Here is an 18,298-nt window from a genome sequence, read left to right as displayed (position 1 = left end):
CAGTGTTGTCCTAAATGATTAATGATGATAAATATAATCCACCTGTGTGTAATCAAGTCTCCGTATAAATGCACCTGCTCTGTGATAGTCTCAGGGTTCACTTTGAAGCACAGAGAGCATCATGAACACCAAGGAACACAACAGGCAGGTCCGTGATACTGTAGTGGAGAAGGTTAAAGCCAGATTTGGATACAAAATGATTTCCAAAACTTTAAACATCCCAAGGAGCACTGTGCAAGCCGTCCCTCTAAACTTTCATCTCAAACAAGGAGAAGACTGATCAGAGATCTAGCCAAGAGGCCCATGATCACTCTGGATGAACTGCAGAGATCTACAGCTGAGGTGGGACAGTCTGTCCATAGGACAACAATAAGTCATACACTGCTCAAATCTGGCCTTTATGGAAGAGTGGCAAGAAGAAAGCCATTTCTCAAAGATATCCATACAAAATGTTGTTTAAAGGTTGCAACAAGCCACCTGGGAGACACACCAAACATGTGGAAGAAGGTACTCTGGTCAGATGAAACCAAAATCGAACTTTTTGGCAACAATGCCAAACGATATGTTTGGCGTAAAGTCAACACAGCTCATCACCCTGAACACACCATCCCAATGTCAAACATGGTGGTGGCAGCATAATGGTTTGGGCCTGCTTTTCTTCAGCAGGGACAGGGAAGATGGTTAAAATTGATGGGAAGATGGATGGAGCCAAATACAGGACCATTCTTGAAGAAAACCTGTTGGAGTCTGCAAAAGACCTGAGACTGGGACGGAGATTTGTCTTCCAACAAAACAATGATCCCAAACATAAAGCAAAATCTGCAATGGAATGGTTCACAAATAAATGTACCCAGGTGTTAGAATGGCCAAGTCAAAGTCCAGACCTGAATCCAATCGAGAATCTGTGGAAAGAGCTGAAAGCTGCTGTTCACAAACGATCTCCATAAAACCTCACTGAGCTCGAGCTGTTTGCCAAGGAAGATTGGGCAAGAATTTCAGTCTCTCATTGTACAAAACTGATAGAGACATACCCCAAGTGACTTGCAGCTGTAATCACAGCAAAAGGTGGCGCAACAAAGTATTAAGTTAAAGGGGCCGAATAATATTGCACGCCCCACTCTTCAGTTTTTGAATTTCCACAAAAATTTAAAATAACCAATAAATTTCGTTCAGCTTCACAATTGTGTCCTACTTGTTGTTGATTCTTCACCAAAAATTTACATTTGGTATCTTTATGTTGGAAGCATGATATGTGGGAAAAGGTTGAAAAGTTCCATGGGGCCGAATACTTTCACAAGGCACCGTAACTCTACAGACTTATTTTAGGTGCCGAAGGTTACAGTTCTCTTATTACTGCTCCATATTCCTTCAGTGCACAATCCCTCCAGCATAGGAGTGCATCACTTTTGACTTATATTAGCCATTTATGTTCTGTTATCTACTTCGACAGTCTTGTCTGTGCACTGCACTCAAACTATTACCTTTGAACTGGTGAGCTGGTTAACTGTTTTTTTTTTCTATTATATACAGTATGTGTGATAATGCAAATGCACCATAATTCTAATGACATGTTATACCAAAATAAAATCACTATATAACATGGAAAATAGATCTTCACGATTACCTAACAAGATTTTCTATGAGGCCACGCTCATACGTTCAGTATTGGGTCACTATTTTACCTCAGTATTTGTAAACCAAAACCAGGTGAGGAACAATCAGAGGAAAAGTATGATAGAAACACGTCACCACTTCTGGATTTATCACCCACTCCTGGTTTTGACTTACAGATACAGAGGTAAAAAAAAAAATCACCAAATACTGATCTTAGGCAACTTTCACATTAGCGGTTTTTAGCGCTGCGCTTCGTGCGCAATAGAAACGCATGCAAGAAACGCATCATGCGTTTTGCATGCGTTTGCTTTTTTTTAGGCGCATGCGTTAGGTGCATGCGTTTCTAGCCATGCTAACTCTTAAAACGCATGCGATTTTAAACGCAGACGTGGGCATGTCCATGCCCATGCCTGCGTTCCCATAGACTGTAATGTGTTATTTTGGCGTATTCCGTGCGCATGCGCTTTCTTTGACACAGGTTGGACAGACCAAAAATGCAACAGGTTGCATCCAGCGCACACTGCAAAAAACCCCATGCGCACGAAAACGCATACAAACGCGTGCAAACGCTAGACCATGGCACATGCGCATGGACGCGCACAATGTGCTGCGCTACGCTAATGTGAAACCAGCCTTAGAAACGTGGCCTAAGTGTATCAATGGCTCACATTTTTTTTGAGAATGCTTGTTGTATTTATAGCTAGTTTTCAGAGGCATGGCTGATCCCGTAAAGGGGCATTCTCAAGATGGAAAGTTATTCCTTATCCATAGGACAGGGGATAAGTTTCAAATCGCTAGGGGGGGGTGCCATCTGTGAGGTCCCCACTGATGCTTCGAACCGGGCCTCTGAAGAGCCGAGTATGAATGGAGCGAAGGTTAATCATTTGTACAGCCAGTCTACTCATTCTAATGGGAGTGGCGAAGATTAGCGGAGTGCAGCACTTGGCAATCTCCAGCACTCCCATTAAAAGTAAATTCACATGGGGCTCTTAAAGGGAACCTGTCACCCCCCCAGGCGTTTTTAAGTAAAAGAGCCACCTCGTGCAGCACTAATGCTGGATTCTGTCAAGGTGGCTCTTTTATTTAGCGTCCCTTCCACCGCCAAAATAAGCATTTTTAAAATTAGTCAGACATACCAGAATTTTGACCGGGGGGCAGGTCTTTCCCCCTCTGACACCGACGCCTCACATCCATCATTCATTTCCTTCTTATGTCTTTGCTCCGCCTCCTCTGTGTTCAATTCAAATGCTGGCGACTGCGCTGTAATATATTATCTTAGGCATGCGCAGATAGCGCTACCCATTCTCTCACATCACTTCATGGCCTGGCTATCGCGCCTGCGTGGACGCGCTGCCAGAGATCCCAGTCGCCTATGATTTATTCACACTGCGGGGCGGGATCTCTGTGAGGCATTGGTGTCTTAGAGGGAAAGATCTGTCCCCCCCCAGGTCAAAATTCTGGTATGTGTGACCAATTTTAAAAACGCTTATTTCGGAGGTGGAAGGAACGCTAAATAAAAGAGCCACCTTGACAGAATCCAGCATTAGTGCTGCACAAAGTGGCTCTTTTACTTAAAAACGCCTGGGAGGGGACATGTTCCCTTTAAGAGTAATGGATAGAAGGATCAATGGCGATCTCAAAAGTCATATCCCCAACGACTGGGAAGTTACCCTCTATCATATCGGTAACTTTCAAACTTGAGGATGCCCTTTTATTACGAATTAGAAGTGTGCATATACATTTTCATTGGAAGAACATACCCAAGATGGCAAAAATAACCATGAAGAATAAGAGAAGGAGCAGGATATCTATAAAAGGCGGCAGAGACTGGAAAATCTGACGCAGGTTCCTGTAGAGTAAAAGCACAGTCTTAATTCTCAGTTTTTACGGATTAAAGAGAACACACAGTAATAAAATAGTATCTACCAACACTCCACAAAAACAAGAACATAGTATATCTCGCACCTAATGTACATAATGTATAGTATGTGTCAGGCTAAACAAATTAAGCCACGTTTAGTGATAGCGATATTCTAAGATTTCCCATCACTATATTATTAGCAGGGGTCCTACCTTTAAGGTCCCCCACTCATCTTGAGAATGACCAAGACACAGCACTGGAGTGGCACTGCATCTCCTTCACTGTTGTTCCACTTCACTTGGCTACTCAGGGGATTCACTTCATTGCCAATACGAAGGGAAATATTACAAGGGGGTGCAGCAGTACACAGACTACCCGTCATTCTCAGAATTGGTGCAGGTTACAGAGATCAGACCCACAGGGATCTTAAAGTGATACTTTCTGCACAGCTGTCTGTCTTTTCAGAGTACTGCTCTCATGGGGGGGTCACAGCACCTTGACCCCAGTGATCAGTAACATATCACTTACCCTAAGAATAAGCAATACCTTTTATTCCAGGAAAATCCTTTTACAATGAGCTGTTCTGGACAGTAAAAAAAAAAAAAAGCCATCCATAGGATAGGTGATCTCTAATTCATTGAGGGTCTCAGTGCAGGTACCCCCAACGAACGACCGTACAGGCCACTTCTATTCCATTTTAATAAAGAGCGGCAGTGTTCGTGTTAGAGAATGAATCGATCTGTAGGCTATGAGGATGAACAGCCAAGCGAAGTGTTTACAGGGAATGAATGAATGGAGGGGTGATTGAGTATGCGCTCCTTTCTAACTGGGATAAAACTGCCCTATTCTGCTGCTCGGTTGTGGTAAGAGCAGGCAGGTGGACTCCACGCCAATCAGTAGGGAATAACTTGCTTTAATAGAAAAACCTCCTTACGTTGAGCTATCCTTGGTATTTGCACAAGCCATAGCATTCCATAAGTGACCAAACAAGATTTCGATTTTCGAAATTGCACAGCATAAAATGTGACAGAAATTTGGGAGCAAAATGCAGACCATGGTACATACAAAAGTGATAGATTCCTTTATACCCATTGTTAAAGGCAATTTTCACCATCTGTAACAACTGATTTAATTTATCAGCTCAGCCGACACCTGAGACTATGATAACAGATAACATACAAACCCCATACATGTGATCCTGCCGCCACTTTCTTCCATCTCTCCTTAGTTTATGTGAAGACAAGTTTAGCTAGCAGTAGGAGTCATCCATTTAGTTACTTTGGTAGGTATTTTTATATGAATATTAAATATTTTTTAGTATACTGAAAACACTTACAAATAATTCTTACCTCCGGACAGCCCCACAATATCTGCAGTCGACTAAAAAAATAGGTCGCAATGCTCTTGTAATGCGCACATGGGACGTCTGCCGAATTAGCACCACTATAGCTTCCACAAACTGAACCAACAAAACTGCACTCTGCAGAGACGTAAGAATAAAAGGACAGCGTTACTAAGCGACTTCATAAAGCTAGACGAGTAGAAGACATACCGCAGTGCTTGCTGATCTAAGTTTGCATAAATTACTTGGAACAGTTGGCTTAAAACACAGGAAAGCATGTCATTTTTTTTAAGCTAAAATCATGCTGCACAATATTAATACATTTTACAAATCCACAATTTCACGTCTCCTTTTCTTTTTTTATAAAAGTGTCTAGTAAAGTGCAGAGCGGCAAAAACACTTGATTGCGGTGCACGTCACATAAAAAATTAAGCAATAAAAATATTGTAGCAGAGTTCAGGTGCAATTTTGTAAATAAAATTTCCCTAATCACATTTTGGGATTTTTTTGTGTGTGTATTTAAAAATAAGGGCTCATACTCACTTGTGAGAGACTCGCACGATTCTCTCGCATGAAAACCTGGCAGTGCCGCTGGCACTTGGACCAGAGTGTGCGGCTGCATAGAAATACATGTATCCGCACGCTCCGGTCCCAGTGCCAGCGGCACTGCCAGGTTTTCGTGCGAGTCTCTCGCAAGTGAGTATGAGCCCTAAGGCGCAATAACAAATTGAGAAGGCGGTCTTCAATTGATGCTTCCATCAAAAAAGATTACATTTATGGGAGTTTTGCAATCTAAGAAGAAATCATTAATGTGATTAGCAGGGGGCCCTACTGATCAGCATTGTGAATGGGCCAGAAAACTTGACGTGACCCATCAATGGTTATCCTGGAAAAGCACCTTCATCGTGAGGGTCTCAGGGGTTTAGAGTACGTGGTTCTATGTGGTATTTAGGGTGGTATTAAAGTTACATGATTAATCTTCTAATAAATACTGTAAACTAGGCACGTCAAAAATTCTGGACCAAGCTAGAAAGCTGCTTGCCTCACACGGACTCCATTCCACAGCACCCTACGTTACTGAACTAAAGCAGAAAGCCAAGCAGTCGGCATTTCAAGAGGCGCATAAATAAAGAGCATTAAGAAAATTATAATTTCTTACTGGTAATTTGATTTTCTTGAAACCCATGACAGCGCTTGAAAGTGGGATCCGCCCCTATCAGTGGACAGGAAGTCAAGAGCACAAAGTAAAAAGGAACTCCCACTTCCTCTTTCAATATGGTTTCCAAGAAGTCAAGTAGGAGTCACCCAAATTATAATCATTATTCTTGTTATTATTTATACATTCACTCAATTCCATTCTTCATTGTGAGAAGAGAAGATTGAGAACCACCACCAACCATAAGCCACAGAGAAGGAATAAATAGGGATGCTGTCATGGGTTTCAGGAAAATCAAATTACCGGTAAGTAACATTTTTCCCCTCACTCATGAGAGCACCTAAGAGAGGATGACCAAGGAATCCTCTGATAGGGAGGGAGCACCCCTGTACGATCTTACACCTAAAGGAAGATCCCAAGAATTTCCTAGTTCAACAGATAGTGCTTAAGGAAGGAAGATTGCGAAAGTGTTTGATATAATTTCTTCAAAATAATGTCTCTTTCGAGACAGAAAAAAAGCACAAAGAGTAAACAAGGAATTATTTTACTGGTTACAACAACTTTTTTCTCCTCCCTCAGAGAGGGTCTATATTTACAGACTTCACCTATGTGTATGGCCAAGATCTGGAATCTGGACTGTAAGGGCCCCGTCACACATAGCGATGCACCAGCGATCCCGACAACGATATGACCTTGTCAGGATCGCTGGTGTGTCGCTACAAGATCGCTGGTGAGCTGCCAAACAGGCAGCTTCACCAGCGATCAGCACCAGCGACACGGGGGTAACAAGCGACGCACGTCGCTTAGTTACCCACTGTGTACCTTAGTTACCAGAGCGCTGGTGCAGGGAGCTGGTAACCAAGGAACACATCCGGTTTCTAAGCAGCGCGCGGCACTTAGAGACCCGATGTGTACCTTGGCTACCAGCTCCCTGCATCAGCATGCTGCTAACTAAGGTACACATCGGGTTTCTAAGTGGCGCGCAGCACTTAGAAACCCGATGTATACCTTGGTTACCAGAGCGCTGGTGCAGGGAGCTGGTAACCAAGGAACACATCGGGTTTCTAAGCAGCGCGCGGCACTTAGAAACCCGATGTGTACCTTGGTTACCAGCTCCCTGCACCAGCGCTCTGGTAACTAAGGTACACATCGGGTTTCTAAGTGGCGCGCAGCACTTAGAAACCCGATGTGTACCTTGGTTACCAGCTCCCTGCACCAACTCGCTGGTAACTAAGGTACACATCGGGTTTCTAAGCGCTGCACGCCGCTTAGAGACCCTGTATTTACCTTAGATACCAGCACCGGATCGCTGGTCTCCTGCCTGTCACACGCAGCGATGCGTGCTGGCCAGCGGGAGACCAGCGACCAAAAAAATGTCCAGAGCTTTAAAGAATGATCAGCGATACCCGGCAGGGGGGCCGGTCGCTGATAGATGTCACACACAGCGATCTCGCTAGCGAGATCGCTATGTGTGATGGGGGCTTAAGAAACACTTCTAGTGTCAATTATCACCTAGTGGTTGAAAATATACGCAACCCCATGCAATCTAGTGTAGATTGAGCTTCCCAGAATGCCAAAGGGGTTACAGAAACCAGAAGAAAAATGTAATATTTACCCAACTTCACCACTCTCTCTTTTTTGGCGTGCCCCTTAGGATGTAACGTGAAGTACTCTCAAAAAATGCATTTAAGCCACAATGAACAACTGTGGTTTGAGATTTTCATCTTCGAGAATTTCTGGTTACTGCATCCAAGCCAAGTACTAAGAGCGTATACAACTAGTACAGGCAAAAAAGAAGTCTGAGCTATTCAATTTAAAAAAAGACACACGATCAAACATTCATTTAGGTATGATAGAGAATAAGATCAATTCTATAATGGCATCAATTCCACAACTTAAATGGATGCTAATAACACACTGCTCAAAAAAATAAAGGGAACACATAAACAACACAATGTAACTTCAAGTCAATCACAAGTCAATCTTCTGTGAATTCAACCTGTCCAGTTAGGAAGCAACACCGATTGTGAATCAATTTCTCTTGCTGTTGTGCAAATGGAACGCTACTGGTGTCTACCACCAGACACTTCAGCGTTCATGTACACTAAGGGGCACATCTTTATTTACTTCCGGACCACATCCTATGCGTCATCGGCTTAATCCACCACTTCAGCAAATGAAGCCTCTCATACCACACCAGTAAATGAATTATGTGTGATTGACTTGTGTATATATATATACCCTCACCTGATTCTATCAGCACACTTCCCTTGACGAGTCCAACTTACATTTCCATTAGGAGGGCAGATCGGTATAGTGCCGCTCGACTTGGCACAATCAAGTTCACCAGTAGGGTAGATTGGGCATTGAGAGTTTAATCACTTAGCGTCCACAAGACCATCTTGTGACTCCAACTAGGAGCCTTAACTGGACTTACAGTAGTTTTATTCAGCTTAGCAAAGCCATATCCATCTTTCATCTCCAACTAGGAGGGTAGACAGAAATGTAGATGTTTATCAACTTAAATGCTGAGCAGTCCATATTATGACACCAGAGGATCAACAGGACTTACACTGATTTTGTTCAGCTGAGCCATGCCTAAGCTACAAATCCCACTAGAAGGATAACCTGAAATCTAAATGATTAACCAACTTAAATGCCAACCAGTACAAATTATGACTCCAGACCCTAAAGATTAACTGATCTTACAATTATTCCATTTGGCTTATCACAACCATGACCAAATCAAAGTAGATGGATTACAGGGACGTAGATATTTTGCCAAATTAAATGTCGACCAGCCTATTTTGAGACTTCCCACACTGGGCTTACAATTGTTTCATTATGATTAGCACAACCATTTACACCACCTACCAAGAGGACAAAATGGGACATAGATGTTCAGTTTGGACCAGTTCAGTATGCTGGTATGAGGAAGTGACTGGAAATCTGTTGGACTCTTCAGCTCCCCTCAGGACTGTATTTTATTAAGGCCCCTCCTTGTTGTTTAATAGAATCACCACAGACTGAAGGTATCATCTGGAAACTATTCTTACCAATATCAGCAGTACTGCTAGTAAAGGGTAGTGAATGTTTGAAACAGTAGCGAAAACAGATGCAAACCCCAAGATGACTGGCTAATCAAGCAAAAACCACGGCCCCCAAAGTTGTACATACCACTGAAAGTCATACTCCACCAAAGGCCCCATCAAGCCACACCATGAGGCAGAAGCAGCCGAAGAAAACCCTAGTCTTGAGGTGGCAACTACGAAGTTGCCAGAAAATATTCAGCCAGGTCAAATACGAGAAATTAGGTGGTATGCCAAATATGAGACATAAGGCCGGACTTGAAGTGGCAGGCAAAACACCAGACTTGAGGAGGATTGGCAAACCTGAGACATGAGGAAAGACACAAGGAAGCTGGCCCAACATACAAGACCAGATACTATTGGGGTTCAAACACAGGTTCTGTTGGCAAGACAGGTGCTTTAACCAACTAAGCCACATCACCTAAATGAGAAACGCCAGGCCGCAAGCCAAATGCCAGGTTGCAGACCAAACGAGAAAATATCAGGCTGCAAGACATGCGAAAATCACAAGGCCGCAGGACTACTGAAACACAAGGTCTCAGGCAGACACCAGGCCCTAGGCTAGACATCCAAAGGACAAGAAACTACACTGAAGAAAGAAGTGGGAGTTGCCTTTTTATTTTGTATTCTTGGCTTCCTGTCCAGTCATAGCGGAAGCTCCCACTCTCTCAGGTGCTGTCATGGGTGAGGGGAACAATTGGTACTATATGTGTTTATGTAGGAGATTTTTATGTCCTCTACATGCTATAAACCCATGGTATTCTCTAACATCTTATGTAGTTATCTTGTTGCACACAAAGGACAGAGACGACTTCCATGTGTTCACCTTAGCAAAATAATATTGCACGACAGGACGGGTGGGTGGAGTATGTTGGAATAGATCTTTGCTCTTTGTATTTAAATATTTTTTATTGACAATTTCATACTTCCACCTTTGGGGACTTTTTTTTATTTTTTTTGCATAAATGCATGTATTTGGAGTTAAAAAAAAATCATTGGGTTTAATTAAAGTACCACTCCAACAATTCTTTGTATTTCATCACTGGTGTGGTGCTTCTAATTTAAGGTCCCCAGCCCATACAGTAGACATATACTTACCCGCAGCCGTCTTCACCTTCTACCGCTGCCGCTCCCTTGGGTCTCCGGCAGTTTGTGACATGCAGGATTGCTCCAGTGTTCCACGGAGCAAGCAGGAAGTCACTATTCAATGCAAATCTGTGGAGGGTCACGGTCTGACTCTCACAGACATGCATTGAGAGCTTGTGACGTAACTTCTGGCCGGTCAGGAGCCACGCCAAAAAAAGGTGAAGACGCCAGAGGTTGAGTATCTGACTATAGGCAGGGACCTAACATTACAAGTATCACTCCAGGACTGAAAAAAAACTAACAGAAAAAAGAAAATATGCTGAGTAGTGCTGTAACAATTTTACACCATTTGCCTTATAAAGACTCTGAGTTGTACTGTCTATTGCTAGCTACAGAATGGATTAACTGAGAATCCATCATTGAGCTCATTCTGATAGACTCTCCCCTTACACTAACTGCTTTGTTGTTTTCTGAGCTTCTCTCAGCTGATTTATAAGTACAGACCACATCAAAAGTTGAAATTGAACTAAACAAAGAGCCTATCATAGCAAAAATCCGAAAATTTTTAATGAAACCCAGTCGCAAAAATACGTTTCTCTTCAGCCTTAAGAACATGCATTTGAAAGAAAAAAAAAAATTGCCCCTGAAGGTGGAAATCCCCTTTAATACAAAAAATTTTTTTTTAAAGGGAACAGAAAAACGATGCAAGGCAACTATGTAAAGACTGATAGATGACTAACCTTTAACATGGTCCTGCGATGTCTCAGAAATGTCCGACAACCGAGCCATCTCATCTTTATGCCAAGTTCAAAAACAACCAGCGCCAGGGTCAGCAATTCCAGCGTGGCATGAACCTTGAATATTGCAATTAAAGAAAAAAAAAATAAGGAAACTGAGAGGCACAGGTACAGTGTATACACAGTTGTGTGAAAAAGTGTTTGCCCCTTTCCTGATTTCCTATTCTTTTGCATGTTTGTCATAGTTACATTTTTCAGCTAACCAAACAAAATGTAAATATTAGACATTAGACAAAGATAATAAAAAAATGCAGTTTTTATTATTATTATTATTATTATTATTATTATTATTATTATTATTCTTAAGGGAAAAAGAAATCCAAACCTACAGGGCCGTGTGTGGAAAAGTGATTGCTCCCCTCTTAAAACATAAATTAACTGTGGTTTACAAAATCTTTGGGTAGTTGAGTTCAAATTCCCTAGCCACAGGCAGGCCTGATTACTGCGACACCTGTTCTCAATCAAGAAATCACTTAAATAGGACCTGCCTGACAAACTGAAATACACCAAAAGATCCACAAAAGCTAGACATCATGCCACAATCAAAATTCTGGAACAATTGAGAAACAAAGTAATTGCGATTGATCAGTCTGGAAAAGGTTATAAAGTCATTTCTAAAGCTTTGGGACTCCAGCGAACCACAGTGAGAGCCATTAACCACAAATGGTGAAAACCTAGAACAGTGCTGAACTTTCCCAGTAGTAGCCGTTCAACCAAAATTACCTCGAGTGCAACGATGACTCCACGAAGAAGTCACAAAAGACCCACAACAACATCTAAAGAACTGCAGGCCTCACTTGCGTCAGTTAAAGTCAGTGTTCATGACTCCACCATAAGAAAGAGACAAGGCAAAAATGGCCTGCACAAAAACCACTGCTGAGCAATAAGAACATAAAGGTTTTGCCAGAAAACCTTCATGATCCCCAAGACTTTTGGGAGAACACTCTGTGGACTGACAAAACAAAAGTTAAAATTTTTGAAAGGCGTATGGCCCATTACATCTGGCATAGAAGTCACACAGCATTTCAGGAACATCATACCAACAGTAAAATATGGTGGTGGTAGTGTGATAGTCTGGGGCTGTTTTGCTGCTTCATGACCTGGAAGACTTGCTGTGGTAAATGGAACTATGAATTCTCCTGTCTAGAAAAAATCCAGAAGGAGAATGTCCGGCCATCTGTTCGTGACCTCAAGCTGAAGCGCATTTGGGCTATGCAGCAGTGCAATGATCCAAAACACACCAGCAAGCCCACCTCTGGATGGCTTAAGAAAAACTAAATTAAACCTTTAGAGTGGCCTAGTAAAAGTCCTGATCTTAATCTGATTGAGATGATGTGGAATGACCTTAAAAAGGCGGCTCATGCTTAGAAACCCTCCAATGTGGCTGAAATACAAAAATTCTGCGAAGATGAGTAGGTCATAATTTCTCCAGAGTGTAGTAAAAGACTCATTGCCAGTTATCAAACGTTTGATTACAGTTGTTCTTGTTAAAGGTGGCCCAACCAGGTTTAGGGGACAATCACTTTTTCACACAGGCATTGTAGGTTTGGATTTCTTTTCCCTTAATAATCAAGACCATAATTTAAAAACTGCATTTTGTGTTTACTTGTGTTATCTTTATCTAATATTTACATTTTTTTGGTTATCTGAAATATTTAAGTGTTTAAGTGCACATGACAAACATGCAAAAGAATAGGAAATCAGGAAGGGTGCAAACACTTTCACACAACTGTAGTTAGATATATCTCTCTATGGATACAAACATTTATTCTACATATTATATAGAGTCTATATATTTTATATAGATTCAATTTAAGCAGTCTCTACAACAGATTTTCAAAGACTTCATACATACATATATATCGAGGCGAAGAAAAGGGACAGCTGGCGCCTCGCACAGGGAAAGAAGCAGCAACAGAAGACCGGTACCCAGTTCCAGCATGTAGAATAAATGATTGTGGGCAAAAAGGTAAGCAGTCAGTGCCTTCGGATCTCGTGGATGAGTGTAAAACTTATCATTATTCTTCCCCTCCTGAAAACCAGAAGAAGCAAATAATCTACAGTTTGTACCCTGACAAACACATAAGAAGTAATCCATCCTACAAAACTCAAATCGGTATGAAGAATACTCAGATCACTTCGTTTAACCACTTTGTGCATTTGGAAATGTAAAGAGGCTAAAAGAAGCTCCACATACCATATTTTTCAGATTATAAGACGCACTTTTTCCCCCAAAATTTGGTGGGAAAATGGGGGTGCAACTTATATTGCGGATATACCTTACCGGCCGCAATGCAGCAGGGTCCCAGGATAGCTGGTGGAGAAGGCAAGAGTGGAGCGGTGCTGCAGGCCTCAAGCTGGGATGAGGGGGTGTTCGGATGTGTGACGCTGCAGGTGTTTGGTCTTGTGGGGGGCTCCGACGACATTTTGTGAAAGCCGGGAGCCCTCCGCACTTCCTTGGTTAACTATGTAGTGGACTCCGGGAAAATGGCTGCTCCGGGCTTTCACAAAATGTCGGTGGAGCCCCCGCACCACCGAACACCCGCAGCGTCGCACATCCGAACACCCCTTTCTCCCAGTCTGGGGTCTGCAACATCGCCCCACTCCTGCCTCCGCCAGCAGTGACCCTGGGACCCCACTTCACCGCAGTCACCACCCCAAGTAAGCAATAAGATGCATGGATTATAAGAAGCACCACCATTTTATTAAAAAAAAGGTTTTTTGCCCTCAAAATTTGGGGTGCGTCTTATAAACCACAAAATATGGTAAATGCATGTCTTTTTAACATTTATTGAGCTTTTTTTAAGGAGAGTTACTTAGTGAACATCCCTAAATAAGCCGTCACGTGAACATACCGCTACTGAGAATAGGGGAACTCGGGTCACCTGCCAGCCAAGACCACAACTATTAGAAAATAGAAACGAGAAGCAATCATGCAGTCCTGTCAATTAGTATGGTCTTAGTGGCCAGAACCCCATTGACATAGCATAGATTTTAAATGCAGGCCGAGTGTGATATACATAGAGAGCCATGGCTCCTGCAGCCACAACGCGAACGTCTGTGATCTCATTAGGCCTCTTTCACACTACAGTCTTTTAGAATCAGTCACAATCCGTCAAAGTGCTGGAAAAACGGATCCTGTGCAGATTGTAAAAAACTGATGCACCGGATCCGTTTTTTTGACAGATCTGTCAAAGCAGCAGTTGTAGGAATTTTAAAGGAACAGAATTCTAGAGGGAGAGAGAGAGATTTTTATATGCCAGAATGGTTGTGGGGGTTAAATTAAAGGAATAGAAATTATTCCGGGCATGCTCAGTTTGAAAAAACGGAATCCAGAGACGGATTCCGTCTTTTAACGGACAGCGACGGATCCGTCGCCCATAGGCTTCCATTATAGCCAATGACGGACGGCGCTGGATCCGTCGCTGTCCGACTTTTCGACGTACACAAAAACATTACTTTGTCTGGCCGACGGACAAAGAATTTAATCCGTAGCTAATACAAGTATATGAGGAAAAAAAACGGATCCAGCGGGCAAATTTGCTGGATCTGTTTTTTTTTTTTCACAAAACGACGGATTGTGACTGAAACAAAAGACTGAAGTGTGAAAGAGGCCTTACACACGAGCCGAAAGTCTCATCAGAGGTTACTTTACATGAATGAACCTGCTGCTGTGCAGGGAAATACCATGAGAAGAACAAAGCACTACACCAGCACTACAGCCCCTTCAGATTCAGGATTAGTAAAAATCCCCACCAATCAAAAAATATTGGCATATCCTAGCATTAGATCATCACTTTCTAAAAACACTTGAAGGGGTGTTCCCAAGAACAAAGTACGTCTGAATCAATAAATCTTGGAATAAGAAGAATTGGATATGTTTAAATAAAATGTTCCTGTGCTGAGACAATCTAAATGTGCCCCACTGTGCTATGGCCGTGTCTGACTGTGCAAGGGCATGGTCTGATTACACCACAGCTCCTGGGCAGGGGAGGAAGGAAAAGAGGATACAGACAGGACAGCACGGGATCACAGCTCCTGGTTTCTGTAATGAAAACATTTCACTGCCTGTGTGTCCGTATACGCTCTTTTGCATATGCACCTGCCCAAGAGCTGTTAGTTGGAAAACCCCCTTCAAGTTAAACAAAATAATCATAGGTAGAAACAAGCAATTATTTATAACTATTGACACTGAAGCAGTTTGTGCCGATGTATGCATTGTGCACGACACTCATTTCTGCAGTCCTGCGATATTTCAATGAACCAAGCCAACAAAGCAAATGAATGGCAAGAGGCCAGAGAGGGCATAGGATAGATTTCCAGTTGTAATGAAAAACCTACAGTGGGTACGGAAAGTATTCAGACCCCTTTAAATTTTTCACTTTGTTTCTTTGCAGCCATTTGGTAAATTCAAAAAAGTTCATTTTTTCTCATTAATGTACACTCTGCACCGCATCTTGACTGAATAAAACAGAAATGTAGAATTTTTTGCAAATTAATTAAAAAAGAAAAACTAAAATATCACATGGTAATAAGTATTCAGACCCTTTGCTAAGACACTTATATTTAAGTCACATGCTGTCCATTTCCTTGTCATCCTCCTTGAGATGGTCCTACTCCTTCATTGGAGTTCAGCTGTGTTTAATTAAACTGATAGGACTTGATTTGTAAAGGCACACACCTGTCTATATAAGACCTCACAGCTCACAGTGCATGTCAGACCAAATGAGAATCATGAGGTCAAAGGAACTGGCCAAGGAGCTCAGAGACAGAATTGTGGCAAGGCACAGATCTGACCAAGGTTACAAAAGAATTTCTGCAGTACTCAAGGTTCCTAAGGGTATGGTCCCACGGCCAGAAACCGGCAGCGCTTTGGACGCAGCATATGTTCGCTCCATCCAAAGCGCTGCTGGCTTTTGAACACTGGTGATTCTGCATGATCCTTTACATTGGACGGTGATATTTATATTGCGGAGACTGAGGGTCTCCGAAAGATAAATAGACATGCTGCGGTCTGGAAAGATGAGCTGCAGAGCTGCATGTCCGTTTACGCAGGGAAGCCGGAGGCGTCCCTGCCCGCATAGTGGACATGGGATTTCATGAAATCCCATATCCACTATGCTGTAGCATCTGGCCACTGCGGGTTAGACGCTGCGGCTGTACGCAGCGTCCAACCCGCAGCGTTTACTGACCGTGGGAACATACCCTAAGAGCACAGTAGCCTCCATAATCCTTAAATGGAAGAAGTTTGGGACCACCAGAAGTCTTAATAGACCTGCCCGTCTAGCTAAACTGAGCAATCGTGGGAGAAGAGCCTTGATGAGAAAGGTAAGGAAGAATCCAAGATCACTGTGGCTGAGCTCCACAGATGCAGTAGGGAGGTGGGAGAAAGTTCCACAAAGTCAACTAACACTGCAGCCCTCCACCAGTCGGGCCTTTATGGCAGAATGGCCCGACGGAAGTCTCTCCTCAGTGCCAGACATATGAAAGCCTGCATAGAGTTTGCTAAAAAACACATGAAGGACTCCCAGAATATGAGAAATAAGATTCTCTGGTTTGAGGAGACGAAGATAGAACTTTTTGGTGATAATTATAAGCGGTATGTGTGGAGAAAACCAGGAACTGCTCATCACCTGCCCAATAGAATCCCAACAATGAAACGTGGTGGTGGCAGCATCATGCTATGGGGGTGTATTTCAGCTGCAGGGACAGGATGACTGGTTGCAATTGAAAGAACCTTGAATTCGGTCAAGTACAGAGATATCCTGGATGAAAACCTCTTCCAGAGTGCTCTGGACCTCAGACTTGATGGAAGGTTCATCTTCCAACAAGACAACGACCCTAAGCACACAGCTAAAATAACAAAGGAGTGGCTCCAGAACAAATCTGTGACCATTCTTGACTGGCCCAGCCAAGCCCTGACCTAAACCCAATTGAGCATCTCTGGAGACACCTGAAAATGGCTGTCCACCAACATTCACCATCCAATCTGACGGAACTGGAGAGGATCTGCAAGGAAGAATGGCAGAGGATCCCCAAATCCAGGTGTGAACAACTTGTTGCATCATTCTCAAGAAGACTCATAGCTTTACTAGCTCAAAAGATTGCTTCTACTCAATACTGAGCAAAGGGTCTGAATACTTATGACCATGTCATATTTCAGTTTTTCAGTTTCTCTTTTCTAATAAATTTGCAAAAAGGTCTACATTTCTGTTTCTTTTTTTCAGTCAAGATGGGGTGCAGAGTGTACATTAATGAGAAAAAAAATGAACTTTTTTGAATTTCCCAAATGGCTGCAATGAAACAAAGAGTGAAACATTTAAAGAGGTCTGAATACTTTCCATACCCACTGTACATTAACTTTAGTTAATTATTTGTTGGTGGATATTTTTGCCCTTTGTCTCACAATTCCAGAAAGCAGACTAAGGGCCTGGAGTAGGAGCATGACCACTAGCAAAACGTATCATAGATGCACATTATTCCATAGAAATTCCAGAAATTACCCTGTGAGGTTTAGTCAAAATCTCAATATGTCATTAAAGAGGTTTTCCATTAAAAAAAAAAAAAAAAAAAAAATATCCCACGGTGCAATTTATTTATAAAAAAAACAAAAAACCATACAAGATATGCTTTAGGATGCAGTCATACGATGGTATGGACGACGATCTGATCGCAAAGAATGGACTGGCAGGCGGCTCTCCTGACCCGTGGATGCTGCATAGAAATACATATTGTCACGCTCGGGTTAGGAGACCTGGCGGGCAGCCCGAGCATTGCCATGCAATTGTCATCCGTGTTACATGGCCATCTGACTGCGCTCTTACTTTCACAGGAACTAACGTCGATTTTCCGCAACCTGATATTTGCTGCAATGTTGACAGTGCAGCTAAAAATTTAATTCAGTGGCTCTACCCCAGTTAACAAGAGAAACTCGGCTCAGTGATTGGCTGCAGTGCTGTCAATTTGACATCAGTGCTGCAGCCAACAACGGGCATCATCGAAAACAGCGTGAGTAAGTAGAAGTTTGGGGTTTTTTTGCAGTAAACTGCGCCTTGGGACACGATTCTTGAAAACACAGAATCCCTTTAAATAACATCTTGCAACACCACATTGGAGCATATCACTGAACTGGAATTGAAATGTGAGGATATTGAAAACAGATCCTGAAGGGGAAATCTACGCATCCGGGGCCTCCCTGAGGAAATCACAGCCCTTAAAGATTCAGCCACCACACTATTTTCTGCTCTGCTCCCACAAACAGAACCAGCTCTGCTGCACATCACTAGAATTCATAGAGCTGTGGGGAAACCACGCTCAGACAAAAACCCATCCTTAAACTGCTTCATGAAGAAG

General features: G+C 42.6%; 1 protein-coding gene across 5 annotated transcripts in view; it reads right to left on the bottom strand.

The window, feature by feature from the left end:
* The window catches only part of TPCN1 (two pore segment channel 1), a 153,284-nt gene that overhangs the window by 118,984 nt on the left and 16,002 nt on the right, over nucleotides 1–18,298 (bottom strand). For all 5 annotated transcript variants that reach the window (XM_073554121.1, XM_073554120.1, XM_073554123.1 and 2 more), the window contains 4 exons: nucleotides 12,801–12,977; nucleotides 10,889–11,002; nucleotides 4,825–4,955; nucleotides 3,375–3,463 (listed from right to left, as the gene is read on the bottom strand). In XM_073554121.1, the coding sequence (XP_073410222.1) occupies nucleotides 3,375–3,463; nucleotides 4,825–4,955; nucleotides 10,889–11,002; nucleotides 12,801–12,977 (511 nt within the window). The remainder of the gene's footprint in view (nucleotides 1–3,374; nucleotides 3,464–4,824; nucleotides 4,956–10,888; nucleotides 11,003–12,800; nucleotides 12,978–18,298) is intronic.

This window comes from Dendrobates tinctorius, unplaced genomic scaffold, assembly GCF_039654945.1.
Source record: "Dendrobates tinctorius isolate UK_male_01 unplaced genomic scaffold, ASM3965494v1 ptg000206l, whole genome shotgun sequence".
NCBI lineage: Eukaryota > Metazoa > Chordata > Amphibia > Anura > Dendrobatidae > Dendrobates > Dendrobates tinctorius.
This window is presented reverse-complemented; position numbering and strand designations above follow the sequence as displayed.